This window comes from Magallana gigas, chromosome 8 (assembly GCF_963853765.1).
Source record: "Magallana gigas chromosome 8, xbMagGiga1.1, whole genome shotgun sequence".
Lineage (NCBI taxonomy): Eukaryota > Metazoa > Mollusca > Bivalvia > Ostreida > Ostreidae > Magallana > Magallana gigas.
The window spans coordinates 19,406,113-19,422,280 of record NC_088860.1 but is presented as its reverse complement, the minus strand read 5'-3'; the positions used below and the strand labels follow the sequence as shown (position 1 = coordinate 19,422,280).

The window sequence follows — 16,168 nt, the reverse complement described above, 5'->3', positions numbered from 1 at the left end:
TCACAATATGGAAGGGGTCCCACATGTTATTTTAAGTTTGAACACGAATTCTTTTACATGTAGTCAGTGGTTAAACAGGGAGATCGGCAATATAAGGCTTGATAAATATTATTGATTACTGGGACCAAACTTTGGCAGCTTGTTAGTATGAAAATCTTGATATGTCAGGACCATTCCGATTTTATGTTTTACTCTTTTGCTTTGCAATTTTAACCACACGCGAAACAATTATTGATACTGTCTGGTGGGATAACAGTCAAACGTGCTATTCAACATCATGCATGTAACATTACATTTATAGTATTGTCTTTTGCATGTACTATGACTTTATACCGGTAGTAGTCAGGGTTTAATACATAATGAAATCGTTTCCGGGTCGTACACAATTCAAAAATGCTGATTGTGGTATTATATTTAATACGTATGTACATGGTGCTAACTAGCACGTTTGAATTAAAAATAATCCACAGAAAAAACCAAGAAGTTCATTATATCAAATTATTTGATTAAACTTTTATTCTACAAACAATACCAACAAATGAAAAGTTACGTTATGCATGCTTTTTAAAGACATCATTTTTTTCTCTAAATCTAAATGTAACTGGGTTGTCATTTCCGAAAGGGGGGGGGGGGGGGGTACGGCCGAATTAAGGGGACTGTTTGGTCAGCGACAATGCTTACTAAATTCTTTCACGTGTTTTAATAATTTCAATTCCGTTAAAAACAATAACATGAAGCCAGAGACATAAATTTATAAATTCATTTATGTGTCTGATGAAGCCAAGTATAATTAAATGAAGAATGGGTCATGAGAAAGAGAGATCAACCATGGAAGTCGATCGCGAAGTTTATTTTTCTGAACAACTACATGTACATTTGATACACAATCTAGCCCCTGTGATCATCTTGCTTAAAAAAATAACCAAAAAGCAATCTCGTATATCATTCTTTTTCAGAAAAGCTGTGCAGAACCTTGTCATGTATGCATAATAAATGTGCTCATTGTATCATTTCATCTGACCTTTTAAAAACAAGAAATCCGATTATCTTCATTTATAGTAAAAAAGAGTTCCGGTAGATTCATCATCTCTCCTTGGATGATGGCTTTTTTCTTTAACTGAACAAACTTAAAAGCTTTAAACCTAAGATATGTACATGTAATTATATCAAGTTATAACTACCAGTATTAAAAAAAGTGCTATACTCTGTCCCGAGTTTTTGCTTCCACCACTTTTTGCTTGATATTTCAATAATAGTAAATACCTTTGTGCTCAAATTACTTTCATCTACTAATATAAAAAATATCCAGATTATCTGTTTTGAAACGCCCCCTCTACCGCTTTAGGTTTTAATACACATCCCGAAATTGAAAGTCTACGGAGATTTTGCATTGAAACAGCCATTAATAAGCCCGGATGATAACGTTAAAAAATTGCGCGATGTATTCCGAGTGTATTCCGAATGGTGAAAAGATGTAAACTTTCCCCATTATAAATCTCCGTAAGGAATCTGTTTTCGTTCCTGTGAATTTTTCTGAGTGGAAAGGGATAATTGTTCAATGAAGATATCTTGGATATATTCCCTTTTAACGATTTCAACTGTATTTCTTTCACAGGTATGTGTAATTTTATTAAAAATCATCAAAAAGCGATGGAAGCAATAACTTGGGACAGACTTTTTTATAGTACGTTTTCAACACTTGTTCATTTGTGTACAGTATACTTCCACTTTCTTTCTAAATGAGTTTGAATTAATATCATGATTATTATAATTAATATCATGAAGTTTGTTGCCATGCGTGTAGAGATCCGTCAGTAGCAGCAGAGAGAACTACGTTTTCCGTTGGATGCCAAGAATGGATCACAACTTTCACTTTCGAAAGGTCATTACTTCCATTTTTAACATGTCCCTCATGAACAAAAACTGGGGATGGAGAATCCGATGAAAATAGATAGACATTTCCATCAAACCCTGAAAAACAAATAACCAAATTTGTAAACATTAGAATATACATGCATATCATTAATCTACGAAATAATTATGCTACGTTTCAAGTAAGGACACTTATACAAATTTATAGTCACTTATACAAATTTATAGTCATCTATACATTATATAGCAAATAAACAACATACAGCCAACTTTGGAGTTCATTTCATTTATTTTTTTTTATATATATAATTTTAACAAATCAGTTCAATTAAAATTTATCATACTTTTTTTTTCAAGCATATCTCATTTAATAAGCAAAGTGCTCAAAAATATCATTTGAAGTTTTAATTACATTCAAATAAAAAGCACACATATAGAAGACTTTCTAAACAAAATAAACTCAGATTAAATTTTTAAAAACATAACAATATTTATTAAGCTTAATGAAATGACAGGCTTTAGCTGTAAGCATTTTTATCCAATTGGAGTTCATATCTATCAAAATGGTAAAGAGCCAATAAATGTATTGACATATACGTGTATTGACATCCTTAATTTAATAACAAAACTTTCCCAGCCTAATTTACCATTCCCTATCAGTATTGAACCAGTAAATTTTTTCAGAATTTTTTGCATGTAATTAACGGGTATGAACTATGTTCTACAGGGATTTTCTTACCTGACACAGAGTACTGATGTAAACTTCCATTTTGTTTCTGAAAAAAAATTATAAAACGACTCGGGAAATAAAAACACAGGTGCTTAGGCAAAGTGTTTTCTAAGCAATGAATGTAATAATTTGATAAGTTCACTAGGTTTGTATTTAGGTCATATAAGCTAGTCTTAAAAGTTTGTTATATCTTAATTAATTAATTAACCGTACCTTTAAGCAGATCTTTAGGTACTCGAGATCCTTGGAAATGAAACCTATACTATTGGAAAGAGTCATGTTACATGTTTTAGGTTTCCTTGAATCTCGAAACTGAATGTCTCCCCCAGATGACAACTGAACCATGTCTGTTTCACTGCAGTCCATGGTCCATTGCACAGACTTATCACACTCTGTTTCCTGTAATGAAGGAGTTTTCTCCCTTGTGTCCCAAATTAGTAACTGTCCACTTGTAAAACAGCCACACACTATATGTTCATCTAAGTTTCTTATGCATGAAAGTCTACCCTCACAATTAAAATCTGAAAAAACATAATTCGTTTAAAATCTGAAAAAACATAATTCATTTAAAAAGTATTTTTTAGATTTCAAAGATAAGAATAAATGCATATCTTTCCTAGCAATTTTACAGTTTTTATCATATTTCGAGTTGACTTTTGTAATCAATAATCTAACCAACACATACCAGTAGTATCTTGCAAAATAGTTTGAGACATGACATCAGAATAACAAAGGTTATCTCCATGGGAACCGAAAATCACATGACTCTTTTTCAGCTCAGAGATTGATGAGCACGCCCTGTTTAAAATTCATTTTGCTGTACATTTCATCAATCAGCACTTATTTGTAAAAAAAAAATCTCCAGGCAACATAAAGTACAAAACAGAGAAATCTAAACAAATGAAATAAACCAAAGTCAAGCCATTCTCTTTACATGTACATACCCTTTAGGTTTTCTGTTGTTCAATCTTGTTTCTAACTTGATCAAATCTGCAACAAAATCAAATTTATATCAATCAAAAAACACTATCCATCAAGTATTTAGAAATGTAAAAAAAAAATAACATTGAACAGATGCATGTGATTCTTTACCCATTATATTAAGGTTTTCATAACTGGGTCCAGAACATTTTTCTAAAGGGGCTCTGAGGGATAATTGTGCTTGCCAGAGGGGATCTAATGCCTATTTTCGGTAAATATACAGTGCAAATTTAACATTAAGTTCGAATTTTCCGGGGGGGGGGGGGGGGGGGGGGGGGGGGCACCAGTCCTCTTGATCTGTGCATGGGTTTGGGAATTAAAGAATGCATTAAATCATTAATCAAATTAATTCACTTTTTCCAACACTCTGCCTTGTTGGATGAATATTTACCTGTTTCTTGAGAACCCAGCTTCCATATTTCTAGATGACCATGATTATTGACAGAACTTGTACATATCAACCTGAATAAACAAATAAACATGGAAAAAAAAAATTGTTTATTCAAAATTGTTTATTGCGTGATTCATTAATCATAAAATGATCACCGGTATGAAAATGATTGCTCTCTTTAACTTCATAAGAAATTTCGCTTGCCATCAGATAATCAAAGCTTCAAACAATAAAATCAAGGCAAGTACTTAATAAAGTTCACCTGCTCAGACATGTAGTACTGAAAAATACCTTTTTTTAAGTCTGAATCATTTTCAATAACATACAGAGTATTTCAGTGTTTAATTTGTTGTATTTTGATTTAATTTGATGTATGGGGTTACCTTGTATCAGGTATGTGCTTGATGGCATTTATCTGTGCAGAGCTGAACCCTCCCGTCACAACTTGAAAGTCTCTGTTTTTGGACAGGGCCTACAATCAAGCAAAAATTAATGGAATGAAAACCGTAAATGTAAATCTACATGTATCAACTAAAATATCACACCTGTCAATAGATCAAGAATTAATTTTAAAAGAAGTCTGAAATTCATTTAGTTTGCTTCAGTATTATATACATATATAAGGTACATATGAAGTTTGTGTCTTAATAAACGAGTACAAACTCAAAACAATAAAACTCCTTAACGGTTCAGTTTCTTTAGGTAGCAAACATTGTAGAAAATTAAAGGAAAACATTTGCAACAAAATACATTCCTCACATTGTAATGCACACTGAAATTAAATAAGTTCACAGTAATTTCAAAATGTTAACATTTTGAACAATTCGTTTAAGATATAAAGTACATACCAGGTCCTCGGATGTACAGAGCTTGTCTGGTAAACTCAGTTCTGTTATTTCATGTCTAGACCTCCCTCTTGTTGCCACACATACATCTGAAAATATAAACATATATATTAAATACTAATAGTACTGAATTTATTTACTTTTTTGTGCAGTGATAACAGCATCTCAAATTGTGGTCAGAAGTCCATATAGTTCTCTCCACTTGGGAGAAGTTCAAACATATTCATTGGTAAGGTTTGTGACAGTCGAAAGATAGATACATCTTGGTCTTGTGAAAGACTCTGGTATAGCTAGATGTATAGGAACACTGTACAAATAGTCAATATTTAATACATACTGTACACATGAACAGTATGTGCAACAAGATAAATGTAATACAAATCTAGAAGCCCAAAGCTTAATGGTCACCAAAGTACAATACAACAACCTAATGGATCCAAACAATGAAGTGTGAATCAGGTGAAGTAAGACTCTCTCCTCTCCCTCTCTCTCTCTGACAACCAAAATGATATGCCTGCCTATAATTGGCCAGGAATATTACATGCAAGCTTAAATTTGAATGGGATAAAATTGGTTTCCTGAAACCCCATTACTTGCCCTTTTTTGATGGTCTTTAGAATTTGGTAGAATGTAATATTATTTACTGACATATTTTTAAAGCAACCTCTTTTAATAAATAATCAATACCAATTATGACAATGCCCTCCTTTGGGGCCCAGTGTGTGTGTGTGGGGGGGTGGGGGTTGCTCTCCAATCTCTAGTTTTTGGCCATGACACTTTTATAATGCCATGACTATAGACTTAAACATGTCACTGTTGCCACTAACCTTGTATACAGACGTAACGGTGGGGGGGGGGGGGGGGGGGGGGTTGCTCTCTAATCTCTAGTTTTTGGCCATGACACTTTTATAATGCCATGACTATAGACTTAAACATGTCACTGTTGCCACTAACCTTGTATACAGACGTAACGGTGGGGGGGGGGTTGCTCTCTAATCTCTAGTTTTTGGCCATGACACTTTTATAATGCCATGACTATAGACTTAAACATGTCACTGTTGCCACTAACCTTGTATACAGACGTAACTGTTTATTGGCCATATTACAAGTAAAAGTTACCATTACAACTTACAATTTGTATTGATCCAGTCTAATGCTGTTACTGGGTACTGCAGGTCGTACATGTAGAGATGCTTGTACCTAGATCGGTTCATTAAATCAGAACAAAAATAAATAAGCTATTAATGTCAATGTCCTTTTAAAGTTATATCCTTTACTTTCAATAACTAATTAAATTAAAAATAAACACCCTGAAATTATAACTGTTTCCAAAAAATATATTAATACCAGTTTTTCATTCAAGAAATGTACAAAGCGATTTTCTTGGGGGTGGGGGAGGGGGGTTAAGAATGACCAAGCCTGAAACTCAAGACCCTTCAACTAAAAAAATACCCCAAAAAACCTAAACAGACAAAACCCCTTCCCCTCCAAACAAAGCCCCTAATGTAAATTCTCTAACTAGTGGTAGTATAATGTATTTAAGTGACAGTGCTGATTGTATATGTAAACGTTCTATCCCAATATGTTGACAATTTATGATTATAGATATAATTCTGGACTATACATTTTACAAAAGATTTTGACAGTCATAATTGTTTTGTAGGCAAGTGAAATGATCTTTAATCAATGAACAAGATTGATATAAAACCATTTATTTACAACTTTTTTGATTTCCATGAATACATATTCTAAAGTCGTTGATTATTATAGTGTGCTAATAGCTGTTATTAAACATGATCAAAAAAACTTAAGATCGACCCGTCTTGATGTTTAAACTGACGTCTTCAGGACGCTGACTGAGAAGCTGCAAAGCCTACGGTTGCTTGTGCCAATAGCGAGCAAACTCATTATAGCCGAAGTCTAAATTAATCTAAAGCATCGTGTATCTGTTCATTTAGGAGCATTGCTAAACAGTGCTAAACAAGTCAGGGTAAGGTGAGGAGAGCCGAGAGGGATTCATTTCACAAGTAAATACTTATTATATGTTTATACTTAGATATTGAATCATAAAACCAATCATCGTCATCCGAAGAAAGTGTCATTTCTTTTTTAGCAACAGTGCACATCATCACGTTTCTACTTTCAGTTTTGTTGATGTCGAACGTCGATCCCGATTTTAAGTATTTAAATATTACAGCCCACGTACATAATTTTGATTTCTCTGCCCCTAGTGTGCAAGTTATTATTGTGTTAATTATATCGACATGCAAGATAAATATGTTGACATGCAAGATATTTATGTCAACATGCAACATAACTATGTTGACATGAAAGAAAACTGCAAACAAATAAGAGTTATTTACAAAATCTCAAATATTGCTAACATGTGACATCTAAGATTTTAGATACGCTACCTTATTTATGTTAACAGGCAACTTCTTTATGTCGACATGCAACATATTTATGTCGACATGCAACTTACTTATGTTGACATACAACTTATAAGTTGCATGTCAACATATTCATCTCGCATGACAACAGAAGTAAGTTGCATGTTGACATAAATAAGTTGCATGTCAATATAAATAAGTTGCATGTCGACATAATTAAGCTGCATGTAAGCATATTTATCTTGCATGTTGACATAATTAAGTTGCATGTCGACATTAAAAGGTAGCATCTAGCATCTTGGATGTCACAGGTGGGCGATATTTGAGATTTTGTATAATTCTTATCTGATTGCAATTTTATTGCATGTTAACATAGAACCATTATAACAGGAGCTTGGACTTTGGGTAGTTGTGTCAAACAGCAATGTCACGTATGCCTGTCTATTTCATTGCTGCCCACTCAGTGAAAGCTCATTGAACTCAACACGATTTGTCTGGCTTCTGAGCTAAGACTACGCAATCGGTGCATACATGTATTTCACTTGAATCCAGCATCATTTTTAACATGTTTTGACGCAAGAAGTGATAGCTACGTCCTACGGAAAGTCCAAGGCCTTGTAATAATGGTTCTAATTATGTTGCATGTTGACGTAATTATCTTGCATGTCGACATATTATCTTGCATGTCGACATATTTGATAGAAAATAACTTGCACACAAGGGGCAGAGATATTCCACCATAGTATAGTATGTTAGAGATACGCCTTTGAATAGATTTTTCGACTTTTCCCCAGTATTTATTTTCCATAAAATCAGAAGCAACTCGTAGCATAAATTTCAAGCAGTTACGTGTGTGAATAACATCGATAAAGATTGAGCATGTTGAGTACAAGAATGGCCCGCCATACCGAGATAAATCGGGGGGTTGACGCCCCATTTTACTATTTTTACTGGCTGGAAGGTCGTTTCAGGTAAAATTTACTAAAAGATTACTACATGTATCTAAAATTATGACAAAAACCTGTACTTATGTACTGATATAAGTGTGCTTATGCAAGTGTGTATATATCAGCGAAAGAGGGGGGGGGGGGGGGGGGGTCGGAAAAATATGTAGGGGTGATTTAATATTGAAATAGGCCTATCCAGACGAAAAACTTGTTTATAACTGACCAAAAATAGATGCCTATTTTATACATAATTATGTTGAATTATAACTGCGTTAAGTCCTGTCCATTCATTTGGAAATGAAAGGTTAATATTTAGCATGCATGGAATCATAACCAGTTTCTCCATTTTTAAATGACGAGTTGTCACCTAAATAGCATCATATATATACAATGTAGCTCCAACAGAACTTAACTCGAAATGAATAAACTATACATTGAGACCAAAAAAGTTTAATACTTTCTATGGTGAAGAATTAAAAAACACAGTACCGGGGTATATATATACTCAATGTATTAAAAATATATCATTTATTGTCATCTCTTTTTAAAATCATTTTTATCATGATTGCGTATCATATCAACTGATTTCAAAATCGTTCTTTAAAAATAAAAATTAACACAAGAAAACTGGAAAACACATATTTCTGACGAAATAATGTATATTACCTGACTATTAAAAATGATACACGTATACGTAAAGACGCCAAGCCTGGGTGGGAAGTGATTTAAAAACAGCTAGAGACATTCTGCATCACGCTTAAATTGGGCTTGCGACTTATCGTCAAAATCTTCACGTTCTTTTAATATAACTTTAATTTCAGATTATTAATAGTCTGTGTCATGGCCATTTTGGAGGGTTGTTTAGCAGTAATGGCTGCTGTAACAGCCACTCTTACCTACAAATTCTTCGCTTTCCCAATGCCTCCTCAGGCAGAAGAAACTTACAAGAGAAGAACCCTCCTTCTATTCTGGTGGATTTTGCAATCTTGGGTAAGCTTATTAATAACTAATTCTAAAAATAAATTTTATTTTTCATATCATTACTGTACACATGGTTATTTTTGGCCCTCTAAACTTGCGAATGGTCCCCCCACCCCGTCTTGAATTCGTCCTGACACGTACGATTTTGTTTTAAAAACGAGAAATATTTTTAAACATTAAATTAACCTGGCACAGTCTTTAATTCGCCTGTGACAACAAGGGCGAAAGGTGCGAAAATAAAACTGGAGCGAATATTTTCCTGTATACTGTATGCAACCCCCTCCCCCCCCCCCCCCCCCTTGCGCCACACATTAACGTTATTTACGTCATCAATGGAATGTATTGGAAGATACGTGACAAATCTAATTCATAGTGTCACCACAGACAAAAGACACCAAAAAATGTAAATGTATTTTCAGATAAAGTTCAAGCTATGTTTTGTGAAAGGCCACGAGATAATGATGGCACGAGTAGAGGCGCCACCTCGCTCGTACCCAGAGGACACTGTTGTGGTAGGTCTCCACATATAAGTGATACTTGTAAGGGATACTATGAACAATGAAATATACCTTGATAAAAAGTTTTATATTTAAAGTATTTGAACATGTTTGAATTTATTCTGTTTTATTTTCAACATAGGACAATTTACTGAGTATTCATGTCTTGAAGTAGAAATCATGCAGATAGTCCTAAAATTATATATATTTTCCCGAAGAATATTTTTATTCATTATGAAATGATGTCAGTAAATACTAAATTGAATTTCATTATCTCGTGTTTAGTATGCAAAAATTGATTATAAACTACCGTGATCCGTACCCTGTAGTTTATTTTATTTCACATCAAACGGAATATCGCTCTATTCACATTTATTGATATTTTCAAATCACAACATTAAATTAAACTGGGTACTCAATTTCAATGAAGACAGAAGACACCGAAATGATGGGAGTTCCTGTCCGGATCTTTCGCCCCAAAGAGGCAAGCGACGACAAACTGCCAGGGGTCATCTATTATCACGGCGGGGGCTGGTGTTGGGACCTTTGGGGTGAGAGTCTTTATCAACTTCTCATCAGTTTTGTTTTTACTTAATGCAACATCAGAATTTTTATATCAGCAGTTAAAGTTGATTCTATGTCAACTCCCGTGGTCGTTTTCACGCATCATGCGAGGTTTTCTTATGCGAAAAAGTACAAAATTATGTGTTTTATTTGAAGAAATTAGACATCCGACAAAAACATGCCATTACAAGTAAATATAATTATATAAAGAAAATCAAACATTTACAAAACGAAATGAATTTAATTACCAATTTTAACGGTCAATTTCAGAGACGTACATGAAACTTTCATGAATTCTGATTGCAATTAGTAAATGTATTATAACATCTTCGCTAGCCATGGGTTTCTGGTCTGCGCGTACCGCTTCTCACAGTAAGCCAAGGGTTAGTGAGAAGCGGTGCGGATCAGAAACCCTCGGCTAGCGAAGATGTTAGTATAATATTAGTATAATTCAATTAACTATCTGCATTTTTCCATACTGACACCATATTTTGTTTTGTAGAGGCATACGATGCAACGCTGAGAGTTGTGGCGCGGCTGGATAAAATGGTCATTGTTTCCGTCCGGTAAGACTACTCGCTCTTTCCAAGAACCGTAACGTTCTCAGATCAGAAATAGTGCAGTACGATTTAGTTTAACCTCTAGATCTCGAGAATCGATCCGCTTTAACTGTATGTATTGCTTAAGGTGTAAAAATTTTTGTTAGTAAGTTACAAATTAAAGAATATCAATCGCAACTTCTCAGAAGTTATCGGAAAAACGTTGGGAAAGACCCAAGAGGACTGTTGCCATTAACTTTATATGTTCTGTATCAGTAACTAAAATATTAACTGTCTTCTTGAAGGGGTTGGGTTATGGTGTTCACCAACTAATTGTAATGACGTAGTAATCATCTTCGACTGTGTCTACTTTGGTTCAGATTGGGAGTTTCTTGCAGCTTTAAACTTCTGTTAAAAGAATTGAACATGGCAGATAATATTTACATTACCCACATATAATTTTCTGCAGTGGTCAATCTTTTTATTTGTCACAGCTCTCGACTTGCACCAGAGAACCCTTTTCCCGCCGGACCAGACGACTGTTTTGTCGTCACTCGTCACGTGTTAGAAAATACCGAGACACTCGGCATGGATCCAGAAAACATCACATTGATGGGTGCGTGGACAAAATTAATAAAAACAAATCTGATAAATTGATAAAACAAAAACATGTAGAAATAGTATCTACTGCATGTCTCAATTTCATACATTATGATTTTCTCAAATCGTATTTTTAAAAATTGTCAATTTAGGAGACAGCGCTGGAGGAAATTTAGCCATGGTCATGATGATAAAATTACTGTCTCCGTCCAAGAAAATAGACAATCTTTCCAAAGTGAAGAATTTGGTTCTAATATATCCTGCTTTACAAGCGATGAATTTTAAATTACCATCATATAGACAACATAGGGGATCTAACATACCCACAATTCTCTCTTCGGAGCTAATGGTCAAGTTTTACGTTGCTTACGCCCTCGGCATGGAATCCGTTGATGTTGAGGAACTTCTAGAGAATTCTCACTGGTCAGAAGAAATGGAAGCAAAATCAACGTGTAGGTGGATCCAAAAAGAAGCGGATTCTCTTCGCGATGCCACAGAATCGGACCCAAAACACAGGAATTCTTTTTTAGCGAAAAAAGTTAATAAATATTTTCTCGATCCTCACTTCTCGCCTCTTCTCGCAGACGACACGATTTTGAAGAGATTTCCAAATACATACGTTTTATCGGCAGAAATGGACCCCCTGCGGGATGATAGTTTTCTGTTGGTAAAAAGACTAAATGAGTTAGGGGTGAGGGTCAAACATCGCCACTGGGAAAGCATGGACCATGGTTTTACAGGAAATACGATTCTTTACAAAAATGCACAGAAAGCTTTGGAAGAAGTTGTAGAGTATCTAAAGCAACAATCTACGGATGATATTTAGGGTTAAATTACGGACCCCAATATTACCATTAGTCCGTTTGTGCACCAATACAAACAATTTTATTCATTTGTACAATTTAGAATAAAAAGCTACATTTCCCATTTTGCGTGAGTTTTGTTTCTACGAAGAACCAAGTTACCAAGCAACCAGAAATGGAAATACTTATGACAAAGTAAAAAAAAAAAACCTTCAGAAAATTACATAATTTATTGTAAATAAAACAAGTCTCATTCTTTCAAAAAAATCTGACAAATCTCAAAAAAATACTCTATAAATGGTACAAGCACAAAGACAATATAATCACTGGCAATAAACATTCTAAATGAATAAGGAAAGAGCATGCTCTTGTAGATCGACTTGAAATTTAAATCACCATTTCGCAGAAGCAAATGTGTTACAGGTTTAAAGGTTGATGCGTAAAATAACCTTGTGCTTAACAACTTTCATTTAATAGCTAAAGAAGTTTTTGATGAGAAGCTTAATTTAATTTTTATATTGTAAAGCAACTGAATAATAAATGTTATTTTCGCGTTCGCGAATATCGCTAACATTTTGTCGCGAACAAGTTGTTTTAGGTACATGTTATTTGTAAAATACATAAATGTATACAATGTAGTCGCATTTTTGATTGAATAATATACACCCCCGATCAATCATTTTACTTCCAAATTCATTGATAAGAAAAAACAGACAATGAAGGTTAAACTCAGATCTCATGAAATGCAAAAGTATAAATGGAATTCAAAAATCAGTACAATGATGCTAGAAAAATCTCATCTTGGCTATTTTTCGTGGAATGATAAAACAGGTATTTTTTTCATTTTTTTTTTCAAAGCCTGCCCTTTATATTACAGTGTGTTGAAGATAAACCAGTTCTTTTGACAATTTTTTTTTTTACAATTGACTCTCATCATACAAAACAATTTTAAAAATAAAACGCCTTGGAAAAACTCTTACACATTAGAAAGATGTTACAATGAAACATTTTAAACAAAAATTTCGGCTGCAGGCAATGGTAAATATTACCATAGACACAAAAACAAAAGTATAACATGGGAGATTTATATTATAAAACAACATTCCTTCTCCTTTGGAGCGGGACTTAATTTAATATATAATAATGTACATGTATAACAAGACAACATAACAACAAATTAATGCAATAAGTCTGCTTCTAAATATGGGCACCTGACAAGTGAAGCCTTCCCATTTTTTTTTTTAATGAAATTTTTATTTTATTTATTTTTTGTCTTTTTATTGCTAAACATTATTTATTTGGGGTGGTTAGAAAATGTCATTTCTGTATATTCAATTCACACAATGAAATGTCTTCTTCTTTTTTTTAACTGTAATTACCATCATATGTACATGTAATAAGATAGAGATTTTGAATATGTATTAAGAATCTTAGGCATTTTTAAATACAACCAATCTCTTTATACACGTATTATTAAAGACAAAAATTGTCATTATCTATTTCCAAAATGTATGATAAATTTAAATATTCTGAAAAAAAACCTGATGTTGGGTATGTGGGCCATGTCATCTATACATTAGGTGCCTATGCAATAGAATTAGCAACAACAAATTATGATTTCAAGCAAATCACTACAGATTTCAACACAGCAAATATAGTAGAAAAATAGGAATTTTTTTGTATAAAAAAAAGAAATAAATGCATAGCCTGTATCGATCCAACTGTCACAGAACCTTCAATGAGTTATCAGTATACATGTATTCACATAGAAAAACAGGATAAATCTGCTTGGGGAGGGGGTGTTAGTTTTCACAGGGCTGTTTGACAGAGTGTAACTATGTTATGCAGAGTAAGGTGGAGGAGGGGGGTGGTTGTCCGGCAAGCCACCGCTGGGTTCTGGGGGGACGCAGTCAATGGCGTGCTCTGCCTCTAACAGAGAGTGCGATTGGTCGTCCTCGTTCACTGGGTATCTCCGTAAACAGTTTAATGCGGTGGCAAACACTCCCATCCCGCCGGCCGCGGCGATTAGGTAGAAACTGATGTCGAAGGTCACAGTCACCTTACTTCCTGTGTGGAGTTTGGTCATTTTCTGCAGGAAGAGCACCTCCGACACTAGCCAGTAGCAGAACAAGTCTATGATCACACAAAGAATGACTGAAACAAATAAACAAAGGAACATTCATTTCATACCATTGTATAATACATCATTCTGGACAATTTGTGCGGACATTTGATCAATTTCAATAATCTTGCATTTCTACCTCCATTTTTGCTTTTTTTTCTAGCCTGTCCACTGAATCAAAATGTTATTACATATACTGGCTATACATGCACATTATAAAATTTATGCTTCAACCACAACTTTCATGTTTAATCAAAAACGCAATATGTAAATGATTATCATAAGTGAAACTTACACAATTGATAAAGTTTACATTACTCATACAAGCCCCCCCCCCCTTCCCAAACACACACACATACCCAAAAAAAAATGAGTAAAAATTACACTCACCTGCTATGATACTAAAGATGGCATTTCTGTGTATGAGTTTCAGGGACCGCTGTGTGGGTCCCACCAGATCCAGGATAAATGCGCACAGTGTGCACAGCATGGCCAGAAATGTGAAGGAAATGATTGTCTTCATCAGCTTTACAGCTTTATGGGTCACACAGTTGTCCATCACTAAAAATTAAAATGTAATAATTTACCAAAGCTTTTGTAAATAATTGTCTAATTGTTGTTGGCATCTAACATTACCGGTACATGAATTTTTTTTTTAAATGACCCAGTTTATAGTACTTTTTTTTTCAAAGAAAATGATAATAACGCGGCATTTTAATGCTGACTTACAATTAAATGAATCCTCTCCATACTTGTAAACTAAGTGACTCCCTGACATTCCATCTTGACAGGTAAAATCATAAGAATCTACGAACTGGCCACTATAGAAGAACTGATAAGTTCCAATGTGATCGAGAGGGATACAATCACGTAGCCGACACCCTCCCCCGTGCAGTGAGATCCATCGTGGCTCAGCAAGTGAAGTGCACATGATGACGATGGCTACCATGCTACATAATGCGGACCAGAAATTCTTCTCCTTCAGTTTACGTCGGCTATTCCTGCGTGAGGAGGACCTGTGCCGGCTTCGAGTTCTGTTCCGATGGGCATCTCTACCGCACTGAGTGCTACGACTTCTGTTGGAACGTGGCATGTCTTGTTATCTATATCTTTTGTTCCTGCTGACAAATTGGTATAAAATGATATATATATGACAAGATGTACGTTACATTCAACAGGTACAGTCAACATTTTCAAAGTCAAATTAACCTTTAATGTCAAATACTCAATGTAAAGAACCACAGTCCATATTATTGTGATAAACGGTCTTACCTGAATATGGAAGGGGGACATAATAGAATTACAAAGCCTTAAAAACCAAACATGTTCTTTCGTAAAAAAAAATTCTTACTTTCAGTTGTTTACTTGTTCCTGTTTACATCATGCATTGGATAAAATTGGGAACTGGTGAGAGCCGATGCGCTTTTATTCTTTACTTTAAAAAGTGACGTTTCTAGAATTCAAAAAGAATATCATATAACACAAATTTTTCGGACTATCGAGAAGATATCATTATCAATAAAAATAATAACGTTTTAATCGTGTGAGTTCTCACTCTTATTTCTAGTTTTACCCATTTTCCTTCTTAGCTAGTTCACTGTCAATTTCAGGGTATGCATAATAACCGGAAATTTTTTTTTTTCATAATTATATTTTCTATAATAAATTTATTGAATTCAAAACGTTATGTGTTATAATTTTATAAAGATAGAAATATCTTTTTGAATAAGACGAATTATTTTTTAAGATAAAGAGAATATTAGTTTGAAATATGAGTGCATTTTAATGCATGTCCTGTATGGCTCTGGAAATATTTAGGGTCATTAGACGCATTCATATTTGCTGGTTACCTCCTCATTAAAAGTGAGGTAGTGTATTCGCCCTTATGCTATTTGGGTCTGAAATT

General features: G+C 34.1%; 3 protein-coding genes across 7 annotated transcripts; 1 reads left to right on the top strand and 2 right to left on the bottom strand.

The window, feature by feature from the left end:
* Window positions 1–945: 945 nt before the first annotated feature.
* Window positions 946–7,003, bottom strand: LOC105346411 (WD repeat-containing protein 73). 2 transcript variants are annotated; one of them, XM_020074595.3, is made up of 10 exons: window positions 6,872–7,003; window positions 5,952–6,019; window positions 4,823–4,908; window positions 4,358–4,446; window positions 3,975–4,045; window positions 3,547–3,592; window positions 3,288–3,400; window positions 2,816–3,123; window positions 2,612–2,648; window positions 946–1,971 (listed from the first exon to the last, which is right to left on the bottom strand). In XM_020074595.3, exons 1-10 carry the CDS (start codon window positions 6,946–6,948, stop codon window positions 1,778–1,780), a joined length of 1,089 nt encoding a protein of 362 aa, XP_019930154.3. In that variant the 5' UTR covers window positions 6,949–7,003; the 3' UTR covers window positions 946–1,777. The 2 variants fall into 2 exon arrangements, with proteins under 2 accessions (XP_019930154.3, XP_065926320.1); XM_066070248.1 differs by having other exon boundaries at window positions 5,952–6,038; window positions 6,872–6,981.
* A 1,045-nt stretch (window positions 7,004–8,048) lies between these two features.
* Window positions 8,049–12,266, top strand: LOC105346410 (arylacetamide deacetylase). The gene is made up of 7 exons (XM_011454956.4): window positions 8,049–8,180; window positions 8,978–9,146; window positions 9,557–9,649; window positions 10,065–10,185; window positions 10,701–10,764; window positions 11,232–11,353; window positions 11,490–12,266. The coding sequence occupies exons 1-7, from the start codon at window positions 8,089–8,091 to the stop codon at window positions 12,161–12,163; spliced, it is 1,335 nt and encodes a 444-aa protein (XP_011453258.4). The 5' UTR covers window positions 8,049–8,088; the 3' UTR covers window positions 12,164–12,266.
* Window positions 12,267–13,515: 1,249 nt separating this feature from the next.
* Window positions 13,516–15,733, bottom strand: LOC105346412 (transmembrane protein 127). Of its 4 annotated transcripts, none has more exons than XM_011454960.4 (4): window positions 15,614–15,733; window positions 14,992–15,383; window positions 14,653–14,823; window positions 13,516–14,294 (listed from the first exon to the last, which is right to left on the bottom strand). In XM_011454960.4, exons 2-4 carry the CDS (start codon window positions 15,353–15,355, stop codon window positions 13,981–13,983), a joined length of 849 nt encoding a protein of 282 aa, XP_011453262.3. In that variant the 5' UTR covers window positions 15,356–15,383; window positions 15,614–15,733; the 3' UTR covers window positions 13,516–13,980. The 4 variants fall into 4 exon arrangements, with proteins under 4 accessions (XP_011453262.3, XP_011453266.3, XP_011453264.3 ...); XM_011454964.4 differs by having other exon boundaries at window positions 14,992–15,380; window positions 15,614–15,709; XM_011454962.4 differs by having other exon boundaries at window positions 14,992–15,380; window positions 15,535–15,669.
* Between the last annotated feature and the right edge of the window lie 435 nt (window positions 15,734–16,168).

What these genes read in the sequence shown, in the direction of transcription:
- LOC105346410 (XM_011454956.4), top strand. Translation starts at nt 8,089, where the DNA reads ATGTTGAGTACAAGAATGGCCCGCCATACCGAGATAAATCGGGGGGTT. An exon ending in ATGGTCATTGTTTCCGTCCG is followed by an intron (nt 10,765 to 11,231) that starts GTAAGACTACTC and finishes TATTTGTCACAG; the next exon opens with CTCTCGACTTGCACCAGAGA. An exon ending in AGAAAACATCACATTGATGG is followed by an intron (nt 11,354 to 11,489) that starts GTGCGTGGACAA and finishes TTGTCAATTTAG; the next exon opens with GAGACAGCGCTGGAGGAAAT.
- LOC105346411 (XM_020074595.3), bottom strand. Translation starts at nt 6,948, where the DNA reads ATGATGTGCACTGTTGCTAAAAAAGAAATGACACTTTCTTCGGATGAC. An exon ending in TCTGTACATCCGAGGACCTG is followed by an intron (nt 4,447 to 4,822) that starts GTATGTACTTTA and finishes GCTTGATTGTAG; the next exon opens with GCCCTGTCCAAAAACAGAGA. An exon ending in GCTGGGTTCTCAAGAAACAG is followed by an intron (nt 3,593 to 3,974) that starts GTAAATATTCAT and finishes ATTTTGTTGCAG; the next exon opens with ATTTGATCAAGTTAGAAACA.
- LOC105346412 (XM_011454960.4), bottom strand. Translation starts at nt 15,355, where the DNA reads ATGCCACGTTCCAACAGAAGTCGTAGCACTCAGTGCGGTAGAGATGCC. An exon ending in TGGAGAGGATTCATTTAATT is followed by an intron (nt 14,824 to 14,991) that starts GTAAGTCAGCAT and finishes TTTAATTTTTAG; the next exon opens with TGATGGACAACTGTGTGACC. An exon ending in CATCTTTAGTATCATAGCAG is followed by an intron (nt 14,295 to 14,652) that starts GTGAGTGTAATT and finishes TATTTGTTTCAG; the next exon opens with TCATTCTTTGTGTGATCATA.